At 25.9% G+C, this 24,616-nt stretch overlaps 2 protein-coding genes across 9 annotated transcripts in view; one reads left to right on the plus strand and one right to left on the minus strand.

Moving 5' to 3' along the window:
* Positions 1-930: 930 nt before the first annotated feature.
* Positions 931-3,117, minus strand: LOC132917703 (putative uncharacterized protein DDB_G0287113). 2 transcript variants are annotated; one of them, XM_060978570.1, is made up of 4 exons: positions 2,981-3,117; positions 2,342-2,373; positions 1,947-2,222; positions 931-1,821 (listed from the first exon to the last, which is right to left on the minus strand). In XM_060978570.1, exons 1-4 carry the CDS (start codon positions 3,022-3,024, stop codon positions 1,361-1,363), a joined length of 813 nt encoding a protein of 270 aa, XP_060834553.1. In that variant the 5' UTR covers positions 3,025-3,117; the 3' UTR covers positions 931-1,360. The 2 variants fall into 2 exon arrangements, with proteins under 2 accessions (XP_060834553.1, XP_060834550.1); XM_060978567.1 differs by having other exon boundaries at positions 1,929-2,222.
* A 15,928-nt stretch (positions 3,118-19,045) lies between these two features.
* The window catches only part of LOC132918660 (potassium channel subfamily T member 2), a 157,732-nt gene continuing 152,161 nt past the window's right edge, over positions 19,046-24,616 (plus strand). For 4 of the 7 annotated variants that reach the window (XM_060980058.1, XM_060980057.1, XM_060980056.1 and 1 more), the window contains exon 1: positions 19,046-19,510. The gene's annotated coding sequence lies outside the window, so the exon portion shown is untranslated. The remainder of the gene's footprint in view (positions 19,511-24,616) is intronic. The other 3 variants (XM_060980061.1, XM_060980066.1, XM_060980062.1) reach the window with 1 other exon arrangement.

Genomic DNA, 24,616 nt, shown 5'->3' on the forward strand with positions numbered 1-24,616 from the left:
ATTGGTTGATTTTTGCCATATTGTAGTATATTTACATTGTAACGATGTCCATTATTTTGTTTAGATGTGTTAGTACTTAGTTATACCTCGTAGGTCATAAACCAAAAAATAATATCGTAGTTGTAATAATAATTGCATTCATAATAATATAATGTCGTTATACATTATCATTATTATGTAGTATTAAATTTTATATGTGAGATTATAGAAAAGTCCTTTAATACAGGAATTTATTCTGAGTGAAGCGTTAATTTATGTGAATTTTATCGTTTTTTCTTTTAAATTATTGCTTTATTTGTAATCAACCAACGCGTAGACTCATTAAATCGCCTTTAATACTTATAATATTAATTGATCTCATATTCTCATTCATATTCTTACTGGATATTTGTGTACGAACAGAAGATATCTTTATTCAACTGAATAATTAAAAAGGAAATATGAATCTTTGAAAAGTTTAATAAATTAAGATACATGAAATCTCAAGAGATCGTAAGAGATTGTAAATCAAGTATAGAATACTTTAAAATCCAGACGTGATTTTGATTTTAGAATTTTTTTTTGATTTTCTTAACAGTTTGTTGAGAAAAGAAATTTAAAATCGATATCACAAAATATTTACTACAAATTAAATGCGCGTGACTTGTAGTAAAAGCCGAGTGACTAAAAACAGGTTTCTGTATGCTGTTTTAAATTTCAATATGAAACGATTTTCATGAAATATAATATATCTTATTCTTTGTAAACAGTGCATTTCAAGTTAGTTTTACCTCAATTTGGTTTTCAAATAATTTTAATTGGAAGTGTGATATTCAGCAAACCACTATATTACAAAAATTGTAAAGATTAAGTTAAAGATTTTTTTTTACACTTATCAATTTAGTAAATAATTTTCTAATATAATTTATTTATTAAATATTAGGTAACAAATAGCTAAGCGAATAGGTATATTTTATTTTGAAATTTACAACATTTGTCTTACATTATAACATTTTATAATACATTATGTGCAAATAGTTTTTTTAAAATACATTTTATCAATCAGATTATTGTGTACAAAAATATTTGTATCAAGTTAGGTTATCTAATTGATAGTATTATTTATAGCTCTAACGACTTTCTTTTAATTTCATAAATAGATAATTCAGGTTTTAAAATGTTATATTATTTAAACACCTAATTTATATAATATTTTGTGATTTAAAGTACATTCATTATTTACTTTTTTAAATATATACGTATATATAATATAATATATATTTATTTAAATAATCTTAAACGTCTTTTTTTATTATATTATATTTAATTGGTTAAATTATGCTTATTGTATTTTGGCTATAGTCTTAAAATAATATCTTCTTTAATTTACTGATGATTTACGTGATTTTCTAATTACTTTTGTCGGTGGTCTCGTTTTTAGTTTCTTTTCTTTCAATTTTTCATTTTCAATTTGTTGAAGTCTTAATTCTTCTTCTTTTCTTCTTATTTCTTCTTGTTCTTCTTCAAAAATTTGTTGTTGAGCTTCTTGTCTTTGCCTTTCTATTTCTTCTTCATCAAGTAATTGACGTTCTATTTCTTTTTGTTTATTTTCTATTTCTTCTTCCTCCGCTTGTCTTTTTATAAGCTCTTCACGTCTTTGAATTTCCATGTCATATTCACGTTGTATTTTTCGTTCATCTAAAATCGCTTTATGCTGTGCTTCTGCTTGTTGTTGTTGTTGTTGCAACAATTCATTTTGCAAATTGTTTTGTGTTTCTACTTGAGGTTGTTGAACGTATGGCAAGGGAACTGCAGATTGAACGAAATTATTTACGGCTGGATCTTAAAAACATTATTAAATACTATTAAAATTGGATTAAAATAATAATTAATAATTTCAGTTTTTACGAAGAATTGAAAAATGATTTTAATTTAAGTGATATAATTACAAAAGTTTAACAAAATACCACTGTATTGATTGTAAGGTTGATATCTGTTTTGCATGTTCATCAGTTGAATTAATGAGATCATTCTGGCATACGTTGACATTAATAATATAGATAATTGTTGTTGATTTATGGGATTAAACGGAAATGGAGGTTGGAATCCTTGCATCACTGGTACTTGTGAAATCGGATACATATTTTGATTTCCTTCCATTGGTGAAAATGGCATATTCGGAGAAAAACGTTGATCTTCTCGTGTCATCGATGGCACTTGTTGAGAAACAAAGTTAGGATTTGCTAAAATAAATAATTGGGTAGGTATCACAGAAATAAAAAAAAAATTAATTTTATTTATGTTTGTGCTCTTATCAAAAAAAAAGTATTTATTTACAGTTTTATAATAATATTAAAATTACCTTGAACATTTGGAAAAAATGGCTCTGCAAATCTAAAAAAAATTATACCAAATTAAAATGTTTTCAATAATACCCCAACGATCGTTTTAAATAAATGTGTTAGATATTTTATTGGATTTCAATATTATGCACATTTCACAATAAAATAAATATAATTTTCATTTAACCAAAATCGGGATACTAGATTAAAGTTACATTTTACTATTCAAAATTTAGTATAATATAACCTAAGGTATAATACCTATATTTGTTGAAAATTAATTTTATAAAGCACCGTTAGTATTTTAATTATTAATGAACTATGAATCACTTCAATGCAAAAATATCGATAAGAATCCAAAGCTTCATGGCAGGCATTGTTAATAATTGTTTATTTTATAACTAAAATTATCTGTTACAAAAAATTATTTTTCGTAAAAAAATAAGATAAAAAAAATAAGTAAAATAAATATTTACTTTATGTCAAAATATGTATCTTATTATCTTAGGTAAAATCGTTTATATAAAAATACAGAATGGCTCAAAACTTAAATAAAATATAATAGTATAAGTATCTATCATATAAAACCAAAGCTTATAATAATGTTTTGAAATGGGAATGCATTTTTCTTGGAATAATATAATTTTAAGAGTACTTACACAATAGTCAAACAGACAGATAAAACAACTGAGGTTAAAAACATTATTATTTATTTCAAATAAATATGTGCTTTCAAAAACAGTACCAAAACCATATATAATTTACACTATGACACTTTTAATGTGATGTGCATTGTGCAATATGATGTGCGTTATATTTATATAGGTAAATAATATATGCCAAAATATTGAGCTCACAAATGTTAGTAATTAACTTTGACAAATAAAAAGTAGTGTTCTGTTATTATTTTAAACACATATTTTTGTTCCATAATAACATAAGTATATAATATTATAATGTATATATTATTAATATCAATGATATTAGGTATTTCTAATAAGTGAAAAATATAAAATAAAAACAGGCAGAGTGACTAAGCTGTTTTGTAGACGAAATAAAAATTTTTGGCGTAAATATTGTTTTAATTATTTTTTATGGTTGTATCCTTATCATCTTACAAAACACTGGAAAAAAAATTGATGAATTAGATGTATTTATTAAAAAAATATTTTAAATATATCAATTTATTTAAAATCTGTGCAGTAAACAATGAGTAAAATACACACATATTTAAGAGGTAAGGAATCAAAAAGCACGAGTGAGAAAGTCACCAAGTGACGGCATCCCAAGTATCTTAAATATCTTTATAATTACAATTAAATTTCTTTGCATAAAATATATTAGTATGCAATCGACGCGTTGAATGCATATTCACTAGATGACTAGAAGGATTTTAACCGTTACAAAATGGTTTGAGAATAATTATATCGGAAAATTAAATCGAAATCAACGTAGACTTGTTATATTTCCATCATTAAATAAATTACTAATTTAAACGAGTGAGTTATACAATAATATTATATAATATAATACATAAAACAAATAACCTTGAAGTGACTATCAACCAAAGATAAATTGTTAAAACGAAATGGCTCATTATATTGTCCATAGCTATTCGTAATGAGCATAAGAAAAATATAATCTGGAACGAATACATATTTGTTTTATTACAAAATCAGGAAAAAGTCTTTTTTTTAAATCAAGAAAATATGTATATATTAAAATTATATTTAAAAATATTTCGACTCGGACAAAATATTATTAAAGTAAATTCAAGAACCAGATACATTCCAACATATTATATGAGAAAAATAGCACATAATAATTATTTTAAATATTAATTTTAAATTTATTATAATACTTTTCTAATACTACTATACATTTTCAATAGTATTTTTTGATTAGTTGTATTTTTTTTAAAAAATAAATATAATTTTTAATTAACTTAAGTCGTTTACGATGAAATGGACAAACCAAAATAACTTAACGCCAGAACAGGCACACCAAAATGGTCTAGATCACTTTATAGAAGATTTTGATTATACCTCGTAATTGAGTATTATAGGTCACAGTAATGGATGCGTTAAATTGAAATTCAATGATAAATCGCTGCATCAGAAAAACGATTTTGAACTGAAACGGCGTGTCAGCTTTTATATCTAATGAAATCTTAAAATATATTAATTCATATAAGTATAAGTAATTTATTTTTCTATTAGTCATACGGTAGATTGAATTTATTTTTTTATCAAAAACATTGCTTAAATATTATTGTTATTTACTTAAGTCAAAATTGACATACTGACAAAACGATGCAAATAGATTCATAATATAAATTTTAAAATTTAATTGTATAGAATAAAATAATTTCAGTAATTTTAAAAATGTAACAAGTTTCTATAATTATCTAATATTTTTTAAATCACATACAAATTAAAGGAAAAATTGTAATTTTATGTAAATCGTATAAAAAATATCAATATTATTTAAATATTATATAAAAAAGGCCAAAATGTTTTGAAAATTATATCATGTTTAGAAAAAATATATTACACCATATACATATTCTATATCAGGTACCTATATACGATTATTTATTTTTGATTTAAAATAACAAAAGCAAAAAATAGATTTTGTTTTTACCTCTCTCAAAGTTGAAAATTGAACCACTTTTACTACTCTAAAAAGTGATGGCAGACAAACAAAATAAATAAATACAAATCATACATCATTGTTTAACCTGGAATATATTTATTGCTCTGCTCAACAATGAACATACGTACACAGTTTAATAATTTAAAACTTAAAAAAATAATAATATGAATATATAGTTATACGATTCGATAGTAGGTATATCTTTACTTAGATGTTGTAAGTAAGTGGAAATAGCGTGAAAAAGTAAGATTTTTCATGTGTAGTATACATTGTATACCTATATAGATAATCGTATTTTTGAAATTGTCTAACAAAATATATATAATTAATATTTGAATATTCTATATAAGTAAATATTTAAAGTTCTCAACGTGTAGATTATCGGAGCTAGTTTTCAATAATAATGTTATTTATTATATTTGCCAATTTAGTTTTATATTTCATGTATATGCTACGCATATATTGTAACTTACGTCTTATGCTATTTATTGTACATTGTAATAAATATTTAACAAAAATGTATGAACATAATAAAATTATGGTCGAAATAAAATCAGCTATTAAAGTTCTTACATTTATATTTACAACGTTGGGACCTATCCTTTAGTACTATTATATGTACATAATATTATATAAGTTCTCCCTATTAACCGTAACGATGTACAAATAATTTCAATTATTTTCTGATTTCTTGAATGTTTGGTGTCGCATATAAGTATAAAATATGTATGAAAAATGGATACGTACGACAGACGTGCAATTGTAGGACTATACGTATATGTGAGATAGTAGTACCGGTGGATCTAGAATGCTATTTACAAGAAACCTGAAAAAAGTTAATTTCATTTCATGTCATCCGTCACTATAATACTCAAATCAAGTAGGCTTACGAGTATAACGGAAGAGAAAAATATATATTACGAGATGAATGATATTAATATTAAATATTAACGCTGAAAAAAAAGTATAAAATAAAAACGTATCTCTTAATAATTCATTATTTAATGAAATTATGCGTAAATGTAAAACGCGATTGTAATAAAAACTATAATAATAACATTTCAGTGGATGTGCACAAGGTCAGTAAAATAATTTTACCTCATCAATTTAACATACAAAACGTTATTTGATTTGTACCTATCTGTAATTGTAATTCCCTGCTATGCGTAATCGTGTTATATTTGTTATTAATGAACACACATTTTTTATTCATCAACATTTATTTTTAAATGAAGAAATCATATTAATGTATTAACGCGTATAGCTTAAAAAGTTGATCGAAGACGAGAATAATTATCGACCAAAATTAACAGTTTGTAAATTACAGTTTGTATATCTGATCTATACTAATCCGATTAATATGTATAATAAATTTCCTATTCATTTTGAGATTGATAAACTTATCTAAATATTATATTAATGACATAAAAGAGGTATAGATATTGCACTTATCTGTATATCGGAGTAGTAATCTATTTGAGACCAAAAAACTTAAATTTACTATGATATCTAATAAAAGATAACATATTTTAAATATTTAAAAATAAATTATTTAACTTTGAATATTATAGTTTATATATTTAAATAAGTATCAAACGCCAAATATCAGAAGTGTCTGGGTTTCTAAGGAAATAAAAAAATAAAAAATAAAAGTGGGGAAAATGTTATATTATTAGAGTATAACACCTATAATACGTATTATTTTTGTATAAACACTAAATACAAAATTTTCAACCACGATTAAATTGAATTAAAACATTTTAATAAAAGTTAAAGTTACACACTTCTTAGGGAAGTATATATTTTAATATTAAAATAAATTTTTTTTCTTATTTGAATATGACGCATTGCTTTTGTATTATTTTCGCATGTTATATGCTATATCGGCGTTTATATTTTAAGACAATGTGACGCAAATAGAATATGTATATTTAGTTGTCTTTTGAGTAATTATTATCAACACACGGCTTATTACAGATTATAATTTAACAGATAAATACAAATTAAAATTTAATAGAAAATACGAAAATGAATACGTTCAGTTGTAAACTAATTTAACATTTTTTTTTATGTGTTTAAAATTTTGAAATACACAATACTGATTACCGAAATTTAAATATAAATGTGTTATTATTTCGTATGGAATTAATATTTAATATGTTCGATAAAATGTGAAATATTTCAATATTTTACCAATTAAATAAAACGAGAATATCGATATTATATCTTGTATTCACTTTTTTTGTGCAACTAGACTTAACCTACTGCTAAATGTACAACAATAGTTATTTTATTTTAAATTAATTTAATTAACGTAATCATATTTCAAGCTAGGGAAGGGGTATAAATTAACTAACATTGGGCTATAAAGCACAACTTTTTGAAATTATAAGACAGGCAGTGGCCCGAGGGTGAGTAGGATTTTTTATTAAAAGAAGGATTTATATGTAAATATATTACTTCGGATTTGGTAATAATGCCTTTTTTCCATGACCAGCAATATCATGAACGTTAAAAAAACACAACCTAAAACGCAGCTTTTTAATAGTTATTATAAACTGGATTTAAGTACCCAAGTCGTGTTAATACAACGTGGACTTTTTCTAAACCACTAACAATATTACATGGCGCCAAATGGGTACCGTCAGTCTCTCTAAATTAGACCTTGGTTTTCTATAGCCAATACTTTTTTTTTTTGACAGTAAACATATATTTCTATACACATTTTCAATAATGCTGATGAAAAATAAAAACTCAAAAACATAATGTTTTTAAACTATATTTTAATGGTATGAATTTATAAGTTCGATATATTTTATCGTTGTGTAAATTACTGAATGAAACGTAAGTTAGTGTGCGATTCATCAAACAATTAAAACGTAACGTAAGTATATTAAATTGTTAGGCGATAAAACGTTAGAAACGTATATAAAATAAAAAAACAATTATACTCAATTTTTGGCTCTACTGAAAAACGTTATCATTGTGCAATACCTACTAACAATCATCACTTTTAAACATACCTCTTCAAGCGGTGACTCATATACGAAATTCGTAACCACTCTAACCCACTTTGAATACTCTGAATCGACTGAATCCTATAGATCTAAAATATAATCATTAATCGCATAACATCATATTGTACGTATAACCATATAATAACGTCGTCCTGATTAATGCGTTTAAAGTACTATCAATTTTCACATCGGAAAATAATCATAAATAATACTACAAGGTGTATAACATCATAATATTGCATAGTGCCAACAAGGCGATTGTTTTAATAGCGAACACTCGTTATTCTTACTTATTATAGGTCATGTTAAATAATCATAAATATTTACTGTATTAATTACTATATTTTATATATTTTATTACGTTAAGTTTTATTTTATACATTCTATCAATCGGCATAAAACAAGCATTAGTTGTTATAAAAACATTACAAGCATGAACGCATGTGCCATGTATAAAACATATGAGTGTGTACAATACTAATATGACCTTTACCTTCATTATATAAAGTACCTTTTAGATTGTTTGGCAAATGTAAATGACATACATTCCCTCTAAAATGTATTTATTTTTTCCTTAGTTTTTAGATCATGACGAATATTTTAATTTTTCAGTTTGCAGTCGAATACTTTTTGAAATATTTTGATATAAGCGTATTGAATTTTCAGTTTCTTTAGTAATAAAATTATAATGTTTACAAGTTTCTGTGTACTGCAAATTGTACATGTTGCTAAAGCACCTTTAATATCGTATGGATTATTTGCACCTACGGATAGGCTTTTCATAATATTTATTCTATACATATTATCTCATATCTTCTCCATAAATTAATTTTAATTTTTCTTATATTCATGCAAAAATATGTATACATTTTATGGTAAATTGTACATAATACATAATAAATAAAATACAATTTTTATGGCACTTAATTGATGTCAGTTTCTGAAGGCCAAAATAAATTTATCTCATAGTTTGTAATTTTTAATCTTAAAATTTATTAAATTTGCATTGGATTAATGGAAAATGAATTACCTAACTATTGTATCGAGTCCTTTTGGATATTTTTAAAAACATTTTTATATTTAAAATCAACAAAATATATTTATTTTCATTAACTTGTTATTCTAAGAATCAGCTGCTTAAGTAAATAGAAACAGAGCCTTAATTTACTATGCTTATAGTAAATGTAGGTATAAAACTTATGAATGTAAATATATTTTTAAAGTTTATTCGTACATTTATTAAGCCGGTAATAAATTGAATTACAAAATAAAACTTAATGAACTAAAGAGTATCCAATCTTTTTATGTTGGACCTTAGAAAATAGAATAATAATCATAATTTATCTTTTGTAATGTTTCAATGACAAGATTTCTTTGCTTCAATTTTTTTTTTGTGATATATGACACTTTTATGTCAATTTTTAACAGTTACAGATAAAAGATTGATTTTCAATCAAAGTTATTTATTAAAAATATCTTCAAATTTATTCACTGTTAATTCTATAATAAAAAATGATAAAGAGTTCGAATATCATATTATTATGATGGTATTTTGACTGATATTCTCAATATCAAAACAAAAAACTTTGTTCTAAATAAAATATTTAGTCGTTCAAATGTATTATTAAGTCAATTATAATGTAAAATCACACTTATTAGTTTTATTACATATAAGAAAAATAGCTAATATAGAAAAAATGATGGAATCTTTCACTGTACGCTGTAAAATATAGAAATGCTTATGGAATTCACCCTGAAATTTAAATGAGTGTTTTTATCATATTCACTCCATATAAAATAAATATATTCATTAGATATCAGAGAAAATGAGACTGAACTGATTTCCTTATTTTCTGTATTAATAGAGATGTATTATAACTCCAATTAAATCTATGTTAATATAAAAATATATAATAGATTTAATTTGCAGATACAATAAAAATTTTTGTTAATATGTTTAATATTTTATAATATTTAGATAATTGATTCGTTAAATAGTTAAAACCGCTTAATGAAAATTCTTTCCAAAATCATTATTACTTCGAGTTGTCAATATAATATTATTCATATTTTATTAATAAATACTTTTGAATTCGTAGACATATAAAGTTGTAAGACATCTAACAATAATATTGGCAACGGTAAAATAAAATAAAAACTGAAAGTTATAAATTAATTAACATCATAATAAATTAAATATTAATAAATACTGAATTAAAATGCATTAGTTGTATGTCATTATATTTGTAAATATTTTTTATTAAAATTCTAATTACTTCGATTTAATTTATATTCGAGTAATTTTGAAAATAAATATAAATTTAATTACAGCTGGTATAGTTGATTACATTTGATGGAAGTTGATATATGTCGAAAGGCGTTAATAAAAGTTAACTATTAATCTCACATGTTTCCTAGAGTGGTTATTTGATGTAGATGGAATAGTATAGTTTCTTTTCACGAAGTACACACTAGAAAAAAGAAAAATTGTTTTGTACTTAAAATTGTTTGTCTTGATCAACTTTATCGCAACTAACAGCTGACACCATACTGTAAATCACGAATAAAGGTTTGAAACCAAATAAAAAATAATGAAAAACTGAAATAACTCGATATTGTGAAAGAAGTAAATTAGTTATTAAATTAAGAACGGTGGAAGGATGATAAATGTATTATATTTAATTCAATTAAATATATATGTATATATATATATATATATATTAAGATTTGATTGGACTTCAATAAATAAAATAATAAATTTTATAGTTTTATAGTGCAGTATAATACTAACTATTGATGATAATAAAGTATATATATTTAGTATTATATTATATAGTATTAAAGTTATCTAAACAGAACACACTATAACTTAAAATATAGGCGTCTTTGACATATTTTACTCTAAGGTTTTCAAAACTAATGATCAAATAAAAATATTTGAACTTTTATACCATGTACAATTTTTAATGATAAAATAACAAAACATGTTTTCTAAGTTATTATTTTAATCCTATCATATTATATTAAGAATAAAAATGATTTATTTTAGTTGAGAATATATTATATATATTAAGAACTACATACATAAAATTATACTCAATAGTGTAGTATCGAATATCGTGACACTTTTCAAAAATCAAAATGTGTACCACGTTCCTAACTTGTATCGTTATAAAATAATCTATCTTGAATTTCATGATATTAAAGATATTCGTGACTTGAATTTTTGAATGAAAATTAGCGATGTAAATAAAATGTATTTAATTTATATAAAAATCGGGATGAACTGATTAATTTAGTAATACACATCATTGTTATTAATAAATAAATTTATTGTATTGCGATTCCTGAAATCACTGAAAATTTTAATTTTGTTGATTAGTTATAATAACTAGAATTGTTCATATTAAAGTACCTATATACTAAAAAAATATTTTAAATACAAACTTAAAATCTTTTTTTTTTGTAAATTGTTATGAGTAACAACAGCATAGACAGTTGGATACTGAACGTATGTATTTTTCATATAAACTGGAAAACAACACATAAATACCTGAGGTAGGTTATACCTACCTACTTGAAATAAAACAACGGCACCTTATTGTTTAGTTACGATGGTTTTTTATTTTGTTAATATTTAAAAATGATGGAATAGTATCAAATTTCAATCGCGGATAGAGTTTATAACTTATAAAAGACGTTATCTGTTGCATAGATATTTTGTATATACAATAAGTATCCAACACACATATCTCATATATTTTAAGAAATTCAATATTCAAATTACTAATTGGAAATCCGATACATTGAATAGTGTTCAATAGTTATATACGCAATACGCAGTGTAAGATGAAATTCAACTATTGACTATAATATATTATTTTAACAGTTATTGTATACGAAACAATTTGAACGAATCTAACGATTAATAATAATTATATTTCAACATGTATTTAATTTATATTGATCTAAGTACATTTTAAAATATTATGAATTTATATAAAACATACTCATCAAAAAATCAAGATTTTATCATTCCATCTCGTGTTTATAGTGTAAAACGTATGTAATAATGATAAAAAATAATAATTTTTGTAATAAAGCATTTTATGAAAAATAATTAAAATAATTTGAATTTTTTTAAATTAAATTAAAATATTGGTGTGAAGTAGATTATTATAAATGCAAAGAAATATTGACCAATAATTATTTTAAATATGTGTAGATACAAAGTAGTTTCAAACGTTGAAATACTCACAACATGTCAATAATTGTACGTAAGATAAATGTATGCTACTATACGTTGATTTCCAATTCATAAAACTCAATTATTGTTATTGGAAAAACAAAAATTGAACTTAAGCTCACCTGGAGAGATTGAAATATCACTACACAAGAGGCTTCTATAAAATATTAGTCACTACGAGTGTGAGTAAGACTGACGACGACGTTTAAATGAAGCGGTGGCACATTCCATGGGATTTTTGTTTTTAAATTGGATTTTCCTGGTGACCATAAATTTATAGATGGTATAAGGTGTCGCCCATAAATAAGTGACAATGTGCACAACAGTAAAATTAAACTTATATCAAAAGTTCAAAAAAAGAAATTCACATAGATATTTTGTACAAAAAGAATATAATGTAGTATAGAACGACGTACGTAAAAAGTACCTACTTAATGTATTAAATGTAACTTTACGGCGCAAGCCGGTGATCATTTGACTAAGTGAGCATTAACGTCATAATATACATTATATGGACATGATTTTTATAAATAAAAAATGATAGTAGTGAAATGTTTCATGTTTTTACGATTAATATTTTCTGTATACTTTAAATAATAAAAATTGTTTGAGAAAATATCGTTATTTTTCGTATTAATATTTAATTTCGTCAACATTTGAGCTTTAAACACCCATAAAAAAATAGTCATCGTGTATTTTTAATATTCAGGTTATTAATTTTTAAATTACAATAAAACAACAAAATCGAACTTTTTTTGAAAAATGGTATTGCGTAAATATTCCTGTTATTCTGTAATATTTTTGAAAAATACGAAAATTTATTCATTTTTGGTCTGACGGTGAACAGAAAAAAATCCAGTTTTCTACCAAATATAAGAGTAAAGTATTTTATGTGTTATTATTGATAGTAAATATGTTTGAGCAATACTTGACTTATTATTTTTAAAGCTGTAGGAGCTGAGAGTGTTTTTGGAATTTTCAAAATATACTATATATACAATTACGGAAGTCGAAAAAAAATATGAAAAATAACGTTTTCAGTAAGTAAATTATTATTCTGTTATAGGTAAAAGGTACTGCTGATGTATTAGGTAGTATTTGAATTATGTATAGAAAATATTGTAAGATATTATCGCTACTCGAAAAATGTGCGTATTACACACTGGGTGGGTTTTTATCACATTCAATTTATTTCCAGACAAATTATATTATTTATTATACAGTTGCTTACAGGCAATTCACCTTAAAAATATTATCTATTTTCACGAAAATGTATGAAAGTGAATGTATATTAAGCATTATTATGCGTAGATTGATATAATATCAACATCACCACTTATCTTCAATATTTCGGAATGAAAAGAGTTGGTAAAAATCTATTACATCCGATTCATTGGTTAATCCGGTACAAAAATCCGTTTTATCGTTTTATGGCTATCATCAAAAACTGAAAGACTTAATAAAATTAATATTTTTTATACACATTTAAAAACAGTCACTAACTGCAAGTTATTTTTAATGTATTATTTTATTTCTATCTACCATACACTGTTGATATAGTATACATATATCAATTATCTTTTGATATAGTATTACAATAAATACGTTGAGTATAAATCTTGTCAAAGTCAAACGCATTTCGATTTACGAAGAATATTTTTAGTATTATTATTATTATTATTATTTTTTTTTGAATAAATATATAATAAAATAAATCTTCCATAACAGACAGATAGTACTTACAATCTATATATTGTCATGGAAATAAGATTTCACTTAACATTCCGGGTTATTTTCAATTTTCTCTAATCTTGGTATTTTTAGAGTGTCTCTGACATACCTGTCATTCCATACTGAGAGCTATTTACTCATTTATAAATAGTTAACATTAAATAAAAATGTAAAAATACATAAAAATTATTTTCCATAGAACAAATTAAGAATAATATTGAATTAAATGCATTTTTAAGTTCATTAAGTGTGCATATTCATAGTAAGTCGTAATGTTATAAAAATACACTTCATAATATTCAAAATTTAGATGTGAGCCACAAATCATATTTCAGAAATCACTTGTATAATTAGAATACAATTATAAACTGAACAATATTTATACAAATAAAAATATCAAAACTGTTTTAACATTAAAAATGTAAAATAATTCCACTAGATATAAATAGTTTCTTTTACGTTTTATTAAAAATGTATAAATATGTAATAAACTTTAGTACGTTTTTCTCATTCTTTAATCATGTGACCCATCCTGAGCATAATATCATGTAAAATGACTGCCAGAATGAATGTTTTCATAATATTTATGCTCTAATGACACTGAAATATATGTAGAAAGTCCATTAGCTCTAAATATAGTCTGTTGTGTATTTCAATCAGGCAAGTTACAAGAAAAAGTTCTAAAAGAAGTGACCAGTAGAGTTTTTAATATTCTGTTGAATAATTTGAAAAAAATGCATAAAATATCGTTGTTTAAATTCGAAAGATTAAGTTCACGCTTAAAAGTAAAAACCATTTATTATTAAGAATATAGTATAAGATTTAATGAAGAAATTATAGTTTTTAAAATTATAAATAACATCAAGTTGTTGATTAGTCAGCATACTATAATATACATATTGAAATGAAGTATCTACCTGTAATATTAAAATTATAAAAATTATCATTTAATTACATTAAATGGAGATAAAAGAATAATAAATTATTATCATTATTATATAAAATAAGTTTTTTATATGGATTACGGAATAATGTACAAGAGATGAAATATCGTTTGAAAACCGTACAAGTCACCAGTATTCAATATAGGCGTATCCTATTAATTGATCAGGTTTTTTTTTTTAAACAACTGTTTTTAAAAGTGCTAGTGATTCTGAAACTGGTACATGGTAACCTTAACATATAATATACTTCAATTCTATATATTTGTGGAAAACAACGTATTTGAAAAAAAAATGGTAAAAGGGTCCTCGATTTCTAAAAATCTTTCATCGGAGGGTCCGCGTTTTACAAAAGTTTAAGAACCGCTGTCATATTATACAAAACTAACACGACTTTAAATGTATATATTCTGTATTTCTATAAAAAAAAAAGACTACAATCTTCAACACAACCATTGGGTTGGCCATTCTTGCCCTAAATATCCATAAGGCTCAGCCTCATTTTTCTTCTTTACTCAAAACAGTTATTTTTGATTATTCTCTATTTCATTTTAATACCTTTCAATAAAAGTAAATTAAAATAAATTTGGAATAATAGGTACTTGGATCACGGGAAATAAGAATATTCACTGACGATCTCCCTTGCCATTACCCATTTTACAAAATTACTACCATCTTATTCTATTCTTTACCTACACAATATGTTAAAAAATGCAGTAGACTTGCTGTGATGGGTACAAAATGGAAGAAAATTAAAGTTTAAAAAAGAAGCGTGAGATGAGACTATGGGAAAAGATTATGGCTTAATCTCAGTCAAACGAAGGCTACTAAAATTGATCTTAACGGCCGAATATTGTACGCTTCTATTTAAATTAATGTTCACCATGCCAAACCACATCTTGAAAGAGTTAATCAGGAAAAAAAATATTAAGATTGAAAATTTAATACTTTAATAGCAGTAAATTTGAATGAAGCAACACTTAAGGAATATATTCTATTTTGAAAGACACGATCACTTTTTTTTAGGGTGAATAAATCGGACACACCACTCAGACTCTAATAAAAACATTTAAAATGACAGACATTAAAAATATATCACTGGAAGAGGTATATTTTTTATTAGAGAAGCCAACACAAAATGCATCAATTTAATAGAAAACTCATTACTCTGTAGACAACAATTCGAAATGGCAATTGATAAATTTACAATAACATATAGACTAATAATAACAAAGTCCTCGAACCCTTTCAAAAGAATACAATATTTTTTAATTATTCCTAAAAGAATGACAATCACGCTATCGTCATCTAGTTTAACAATTATTACCAAATGCCAAACGTGATATACTCTCACATTTGCATGCAAATTATATCTTATATACTCGTATATAGTTGATAGCTAAAAAAAACAAATCACTGTAGTCTAGACCAAATTATTCTATTACTCTGTTAGTATTTGTTAGTGTTATCGTGCGTAGAGCTATTGAACTAGATCGTTATTCGCGTATTGGCGTTGAGTATATACACTCAATAGTATTAGATATTTTGAGCTGATGCACACGAGTATTGTACCTATTTCTGGATATAATCATATTATCAGAGAATTATTTAAATTATATAGTCGAACGAAACAACATTAATCACCGATACGTATAGTGTGTACATCACTGGTAAAGTGATAAATTCTTATCCCGAAGTATGCTCATTTACCACGCGGTTATTATAACACTATAACGAATGTATACCAAGATTGAATATTTAAAAAAAAAAAATGTTCAACTCACAACTCTTACAATTTATAAATACATTTTATTATAATATGTATAATTAAATAATAACACACAAATTAGTTTTTTATTTATAATATTACTTAAACTTTAAAAATTTTAATTGAGAGTTATTCAAAGTAAGTACTACGCTGTACATAATATTATATTATTGGCAAGGATAAATGGATAATATTTAACAGTGAAGTTTTAAATTTAATACGTATGTTTAACACACTAAGTTGCTGTCTACTATAGTACGCGCAATAATAATATCTTTTTTTATTTATGTTTTACGAGATGATACGGCATATTATAACTGAGAGCGACGCGAATTCAAAAATAAATCGTATAATAACTACGTAATTCATTATATGTTATGACAAAAGCATGCATAAAATATTTTATTACATTTGATTTTAAATTAGAATACAGTAAAATATCATTGTAAAAATGTATCATTTTTTTTTTCGAATAAAAAGAAAAAGTCGACAAATATTCATCGTATACATACTATACTGCGAACACGACTTTCATGGTGTTTTTTTTACAGTTTTTAGTACGACATAATATTATTAGCCCATTATTATTTAATGCCATTGTAAAATGGGTCACGACGATAAAGTATTATTTTTGGCGTTTACTGTTTACACGTTGATCTATCCCTGACTGTCACCGATCCGATGTAAACGACTTGACTTTAGAAAACCGAACGTTCGTCGTACGATAATATGCTTCTATATCGCGTGTACAGGGTGTTTGAAATTTCGAATTCCTAAATACGTAGGTACGATCGTTGAATAATGTCTGATAGTTTGATGTTATGTCAATCCATTTTACTCATCAGTATATCACTTTTTTATTGTCCTTTCTGTTTCAGTTGTACACAGACTTCGTGTTTCGCCATTTTCCGAAAACATACTTGACACCTGATAATAAGTGTGTAAGACCCGCTGGCCCGCGCTGTACACACAGGGCGATTCTTTTATCATTAAACACTCATTATTTAAAAAAAGTGTTGACTTTTTTCAAAATTTTTGTTTCATGCTTTTCTTAAACTATATAAAATTTTTATTTTTTTCAACTTTATATTCAATAGTGAAATCACTATTAATTTGATTTTCAAATTTCAACCTATATTTAAAATGTCTTAAAATTCTGAGCTATTTTTTTTTTTATAAATCTTATCGTTACAATTATTATGTTTGAGGATTTTAGGTGTCCTACAAGTTATTACGGCTGGAGGCGTTGGCAACTACAAAATGTATTACTGCGTATGATATATACGATATAATACAAGAAGTATTAAAAAAACCGAAAATCACCCAACTTTGAAAAGTTATATCTCGCTAAAAAATTAACAAAAATAATAATTTTAACTTTAAAATTCATAAAAAAATAGAAATATTTATTTAGTACATTTTAAATATAGGTTGTTATTTGAAAATCAAAAGTTTATAGTAGTATCATTATTAAATAAAAGGTTGAAAAAAAATAAAAGTTTGATACAGTTTGGGAAAAGCATGAAAAAAAGTCAATACTCAACGAGATAATGAGTGTTTAATGATAAAAGAATCATTCTGTATAATTATATTATATCTTATACTACATTACTTCTCATTTGGTGTATTCGGTCGAGACGCGATAACCCGAACCTCGATAACTCGAAAGAATGGACAGTTCAAATTTTTTTTCTATTCCCCAAAAAATATAAATTAATATAGATTCGAGTTAGATATCTCGAATAATACTACGTATCTCGAAGCGAATTTTTATCTCCCTTCAACTTCGAGTTATCGTGACTCGGCTGTATAATATATTATGTGTGTGTATAGGGTTAAATAAATAAGATTCGTCTTCGATCAGTAAGAAGAAACCAAATTATTATCGCGAATCGACGAATCTCCCGAAATGTGTGGTTGGTACAGGCATTGATTTCGATTGTATAATAATTAATTGGGATTTAAGATTGGAAATTTTATTTAACCTCCCCCGAAATTATTTTCTACATACGCCACCGACGTCGCGTCTTTTGCTCGTATTAGTCTCGTCGTATCACTGTATTATTGTATTCGTTTTGTGGCCTCCAACACGGGGCTAAGTAGCAGACTTTCCTGTCGATGAGCTCGCGACGACGAGACGTCCGTCCGCGATATATACCGTCCGGAAGAGACGGCGCGTATGTTTTACGGTGACGTGACGGGTTTTTCGAATGACGACGACTGCGGTGGCGGCGGCGGCGGCGCGCGGTGGCGATGTTGGCGCGGTGGTGATCGCAATAATAAAACGTTTGCCACGTCCGATCGGGCGCGTTTACGCGAAAAACCTCCGCCGGCGTGTTTCGCCCCAGCGTGGCCTGTTACTACCATACTACCCGTGGAACACGTGAGAAACCCGCTGACTGCCGCGCGGTGCGGTCTCTCCTTATTCGCCGAGCCGGTCGCGACGCGTACCATGTGGCCGCGCATCATGTGCAAATAAAATTCGAACACGCCGAACACTATAATATATTATACGGTATATTATATTACGCACGACTCGACGATTAATCACTTATATATATATATAATGTATAAGTTTTTGTATTTCCGTCGCCGTTATGTATTATTGACGATATAACCGTTTCGTCGTCGTCGTCGTCGTCCTCTGTCCGTCCTCCGATCGTTCGGTCCGGCCCGCGCGGTGTCCGTCGTCGTCATCTGCTGTTCCGCCGCCGCCGTGTCAGTGTCGAACCCGTCCCCGTCACGGCATGATCGTCGCCCGTTGACCCGGGACGTCCGAATGTCGGCGCGAGCGCCCACGACCGCCGTGTAGCCGACTACGCACGACACAGGTAAGACAACAAGGTCTGTGACCACCGCAATGTAGAGGTACCCGCGCGTATGGCGAACCGCCACGATACACGCCGTTTCCGGTCCGGGCGCATCCCCGACGGACGTCCGCCGGAAAACAAACGCGTTTTTGGCAGCTCGACCGCGCGAGAACAAGTCCGACGGAAGCCCCCCCCCCGGGGGGCCGCCGATTTAAACGGTTGTGAGCTTTTTCCGATGACGGGAAATAAAATAATATTATACGTGATATACGTCCGCCTTATTACAAGTCGAACATTTGAACGTCGCGTATGGCATTCGAGACGCGACTTTATATCAAACTTAATTAATACAATCATCCGTATACTATATCGAATTCTAAGATAAATACCAAAATTATTATCAAAATAATAATGCATTTATAAATAATTATTCAAAAATGAAGTATCTAGGTATATAGGAACCAGCAGTATAAAAAATATTAAAAAATAATAACTATCTAACTAAAGTATGATGATAATAATAAAACCAATAAAATTGTATAAATTATGATCAATGTTTGCACCTACTAAACACGACCACTTTATACGGTTTTAAGCTGACGATAAAACACGTAGTCCCTAGTGAGGTGGCCTTCCTGGTATCCTACTTTGTCTGAGTGTCTACTGTCTTTCTCGCGCACCCCGTGAAGGTGTCTTCGTCCTTCGTAGAAAAATATCGGTAGGTACCTAACAATAATATTGTAGTGACATCAATAATATTATGATACAATTAAAATTGAATACGTAATTTAGAGTTTTACGACGATGTATTAATAATATGTAAGTAATAATACATACAACGATCGAGGGGAACCAATCGGTCGGTCGATACGAACGTCTTCATTGCGTAAAAATGTACGACATAATATTATTAACTATTGAAAATATCGTACGAGGTTACCGAAAGTTCGTCAATCGTTTATTCGATCGAGTGAAAAACGCGTTTTAGTTTGAACTTTATCGATTCCATATTGCTTTGGAAATAATGAATTCAAAACAACAACAGCTTTAATGAGTTTTCTCGGAATGTTAAACCTTATTGAAGTGGTTTTGATTTTAAACATATTATGATGCATCAACTTTGTTTAAGTTTAAAGTTGATACCTTACATTTTACAACAAAACTATTAAATGCTGATACTTTTATGATAAAATGTATTTTTTCTCGCAATAGTTATTGCGCCAATTCAAACTTTGATATAATCAATCAGATCTTAAAATGCAAAGCATAATATGTATCATTTTTCAATTAATAGTTTACTGGAGTTTAAAAATACATTTTTTGACGAATAAATGGTTAAACATAATATTTTAGTGCAATATTATTAAATTTTATCCCATAAATTAATATTGAATAACTACTGAAACTATATAATAATCATTGCAAAACTAAATACCATTCATACTGCGAAAGTACGAAAGGTATAACTTTTCACTGATAATAATGTCCTTACATTTATAATTGTTATAAAGCACTGCTTAAATTTGAAATAAAATCTTACTGGTTTAATTTTATCAAATTATTAAATAAAAAAATAAATTATTACCATTTTTTTTTAATCTTGTAGTTTTAAATTTATAGCAAAAAAAATAATCTTTAGTAGGTAAATACACTGAAATACTTTAGACTATTTTGATTTTAAAACTATGTATTATATTATTTTAGAAATACGTCATAAGTTTCACATAGGTACTTAAATTCAACTACTTATATTTTAAAAGCCATTAACTCATTGTGATCGTATCATTACAAGTGAGGTATCATACTTTATTTATTTGTAGATTTAAATGATAAAACTTTTTAAACTGTTTTTAATTGTTTTTTCATATCAGTTTTATAAATTAACTTTTCAAATAACTAATAATAAATTAAATTCTAAAAGTCTAAATTAGTGTTAAATACGATTATTTTCAACCTGTACCTGAAAATTATAAATACATTTAAAAGGATCACATAATTAATAGATCCTGTTAAAGTGTAACAACATTACCGATTCTACAATAATAATGAGAGGTTCGCTATAGATTATAAATTAATTAACCTTGATAGTATTACCATGACACAAGACCCAAATCCTTATTAACTCACATAGATATTAATTCAATTTTTAGATAATTACTTTAAATAACACTTAATATTAAAGGTGGTAAACTATAAAATCAATGAACAAAAATTAAATATGCAGTTTATTTTTAGTATAGTTACAAAATGATATGTGGAACAAAATAAAACATAATATCCACAAATCAAGTGAAATAATATAGTGTATAAATAAAAGTGTCATATTCTTATATAAGTTTAAAAGTTAATTATTTTTTATTAATCAAGAAAATATAATTTTATAGTATAAAATATATCAATGAAATAAACATTATACTAATAATTTTTTATATCATTCAATTTTTTAGTATCACATTATATTATCATCCTTTAGAAATATAATGAAAAAAAATGATTTAAATGTAATCTTTAATCAGATAACAATGTAACTAAGTATTCAAATTCCTTATTTTAATTAAAAAGCATAAGAGATAAGTACCTATAGGAAATGTAAGATGCTTGATGTTTTCTTGTTATCAAGGAAAACCCGTCTTGTAATTTATACAAAAAAAATCGATAACATCGAGTTAGTAAAAGCTCCACAATCTCATCCGTGTAAAATATATTATTTAAGTAATTCGAGTAAACTTTGAAACTGTTTATGATTTAATATTATATTTATTTATAATTTATTTTTACGTAATAGCTCGATGACTATTCACAGTTGTTATTTGTTTTGGCCTTATAATTTATACAATTAAATGGTTTAAGACATGTTTAAAATTGTCATACTTAATACATTTTATTGTCCATTGACTATTGTGAAAAATCATCGTATAATTATATTTATATATTTTAGATTCTGAAAGGAGCTATAAATGTTTTAGATTTACAAAGATGGGTGTTTTGTTTTTCTAATATATAACGTCTCCTTTAGGAGCAATAAAAATGCTTCAATTTTACACTTTGAGTGTGGTTCATGGCAAAAATAAGATCTAGTTGGTATTTTTGAAGAGGAAGAAAGGAAAATCAAAAGTAAAGTATTCCCAGTCATTGTACAAATGATTAAGAAAATAAATATTAGAGAAAAATAGACATTTTTAAGCAAACCAATTTTTGAAAATATATTGATTTTGATTTTTATTGTTACAACTCAAAAATGAACAACTGTAGAGACTTCAAATTAGTGATGATATATTTTTAGACTATGATCGAAAAGTTCGAAAAATTAATACAAGATCCAACGTAAAATGTTATTATAGCGATTCAAAAGTATTAAAAAGGCACAATTTTTTTTTTTTAAAGAGTTTTAAGTTGCAAAGTCATAAAAAATTTATAATTATTTGAAAGCTAAAAATTTTTAAAATTTATAATTTTAAAATCTGACGCCTAGAGTATATAATCCAAGGTTCCGTATAAATAGTACTTACACTAATCAAATGCCGCAATTTCCAACAAGAGCGAGAATAAACCCTCTCCTCTACTCACCTTCAAGCAATCGACAGCCTGAATCCTACTGCTATACTGTTACAATCAAATTACTTAAATACATCAAAATGGTCAATATCTACCAGAAATATTTTTATTTTTTTTCATATAAATATTTATAGTTTAAAATTAGACAAAATATTATTATTCAAACGTTATTTTGTTTAAATTCAAACATATTTATCATAGAAATTTAAGTATTTTCACTACAAAATATTTTATTATTATTTATTTAACAATTAACATAACAAATTTTTCAAAATATTTAAATTTATTTTTAGTTATTTAAATCACGATTTTATTTACATTGGTATACAGTATGTCGATATTGATTAATAACTTATTGGTTAATAATAACTAATAATATTATAATAATAAATTACTATAAAATATTATGCCATATGATTTTAGTAAAAAATAGTTCAACTAACCATATCATTAATAGGACAATATATTACTATATGAAACAAGCAAGTTCATCGATTTTTTTATGTATGAAAATATTAATTATTTTTTGAAAAATTATAGTCTAGAGCCAATTAAAAAAAAACATTCTCTTCTTGAACTTTAATTCGTTTTCATTGAATGTCAGTAACTAAATCTAAAAAACGAACCACTAACCATTTATAATTTTTTTTTTTAAATGAATAAACTTTTAATTACATTTTTAAAAACTGTTTAATGAAAACAAAAAATGTTTAGGGTTAATTTATTTAATAAATATGAGAGTAAACTGTTGGCAATTAGTTGTTTTATTTCGTGTTAATATTCCCTCCGATTCGCTTAGTACTATCTCCGAATAAACCCCTACAGTCTACTAATATTTATTAACTTGGACAGGTAGGTATTTATTCAGGATTATTTTTATCCCTACACTACTACACCACTTTCGATGTCGAATTGTATTGGACATTTAATTAATTTATTAAGATTTACGAGGTTATATATTTTTTTTTATCTTAATTTCGATTTTGGGGAATCAAGAGTCAAAGAAAACAATTATTTTTTGTATTTACACTTCACACTGCATTATACTTTTGTGACGTAAGTAATGAGTTTTAGAAAAATAGTTAAACATAATACTATATTATCATTTGACGTCCAATCGTATTATCTGCTTAACGATAAAGTATATTTTTTTTCAAATAATTGTAACAGTTCATTACATATTCAATTTAGATATTATAATGTGATTCTCTAACCTAAAGCACGTGCCAAAATATTATAGTGAAATCATAAATACAGTCTTTTGAGTTTTCAAATACCCGATGATAAGTATAGCTTTGGAGTATAGCCTTTGAGTAAGGTGTACCTTAGTATAATATGTGAAAATTGTATAGGATCATTTTTTGACGGAATAGCCACGGGACGACAATGTTATGTGTTTGTGACATATTTTTCAACTCGGGTATTAAAGTATAAACACAGCGGAAACGTCTGAAAATACGTGTTTCTATACAGCTGTATACTTATTTTCATCTGATGTATCTGTTGGTATACGTTATTTCCTATTTTCTAGTGTTTCTCAGTTCTCGCTCGCTAATAAAGACCGTTGACCGG

This window comes from Rhopalosiphum padi, chromosome 1 (assembly GCF_020882245.1).
Source record: "Rhopalosiphum padi isolate XX-2018 chromosome 1, ASM2088224v1, whole genome shotgun sequence".
Taxonomy (NCBI): domain Eukaryota; kingdom Metazoa; phylum Arthropoda; class Insecta; order Hemiptera; family Aphididae; genus Rhopalosiphum; species Rhopalosiphum padi.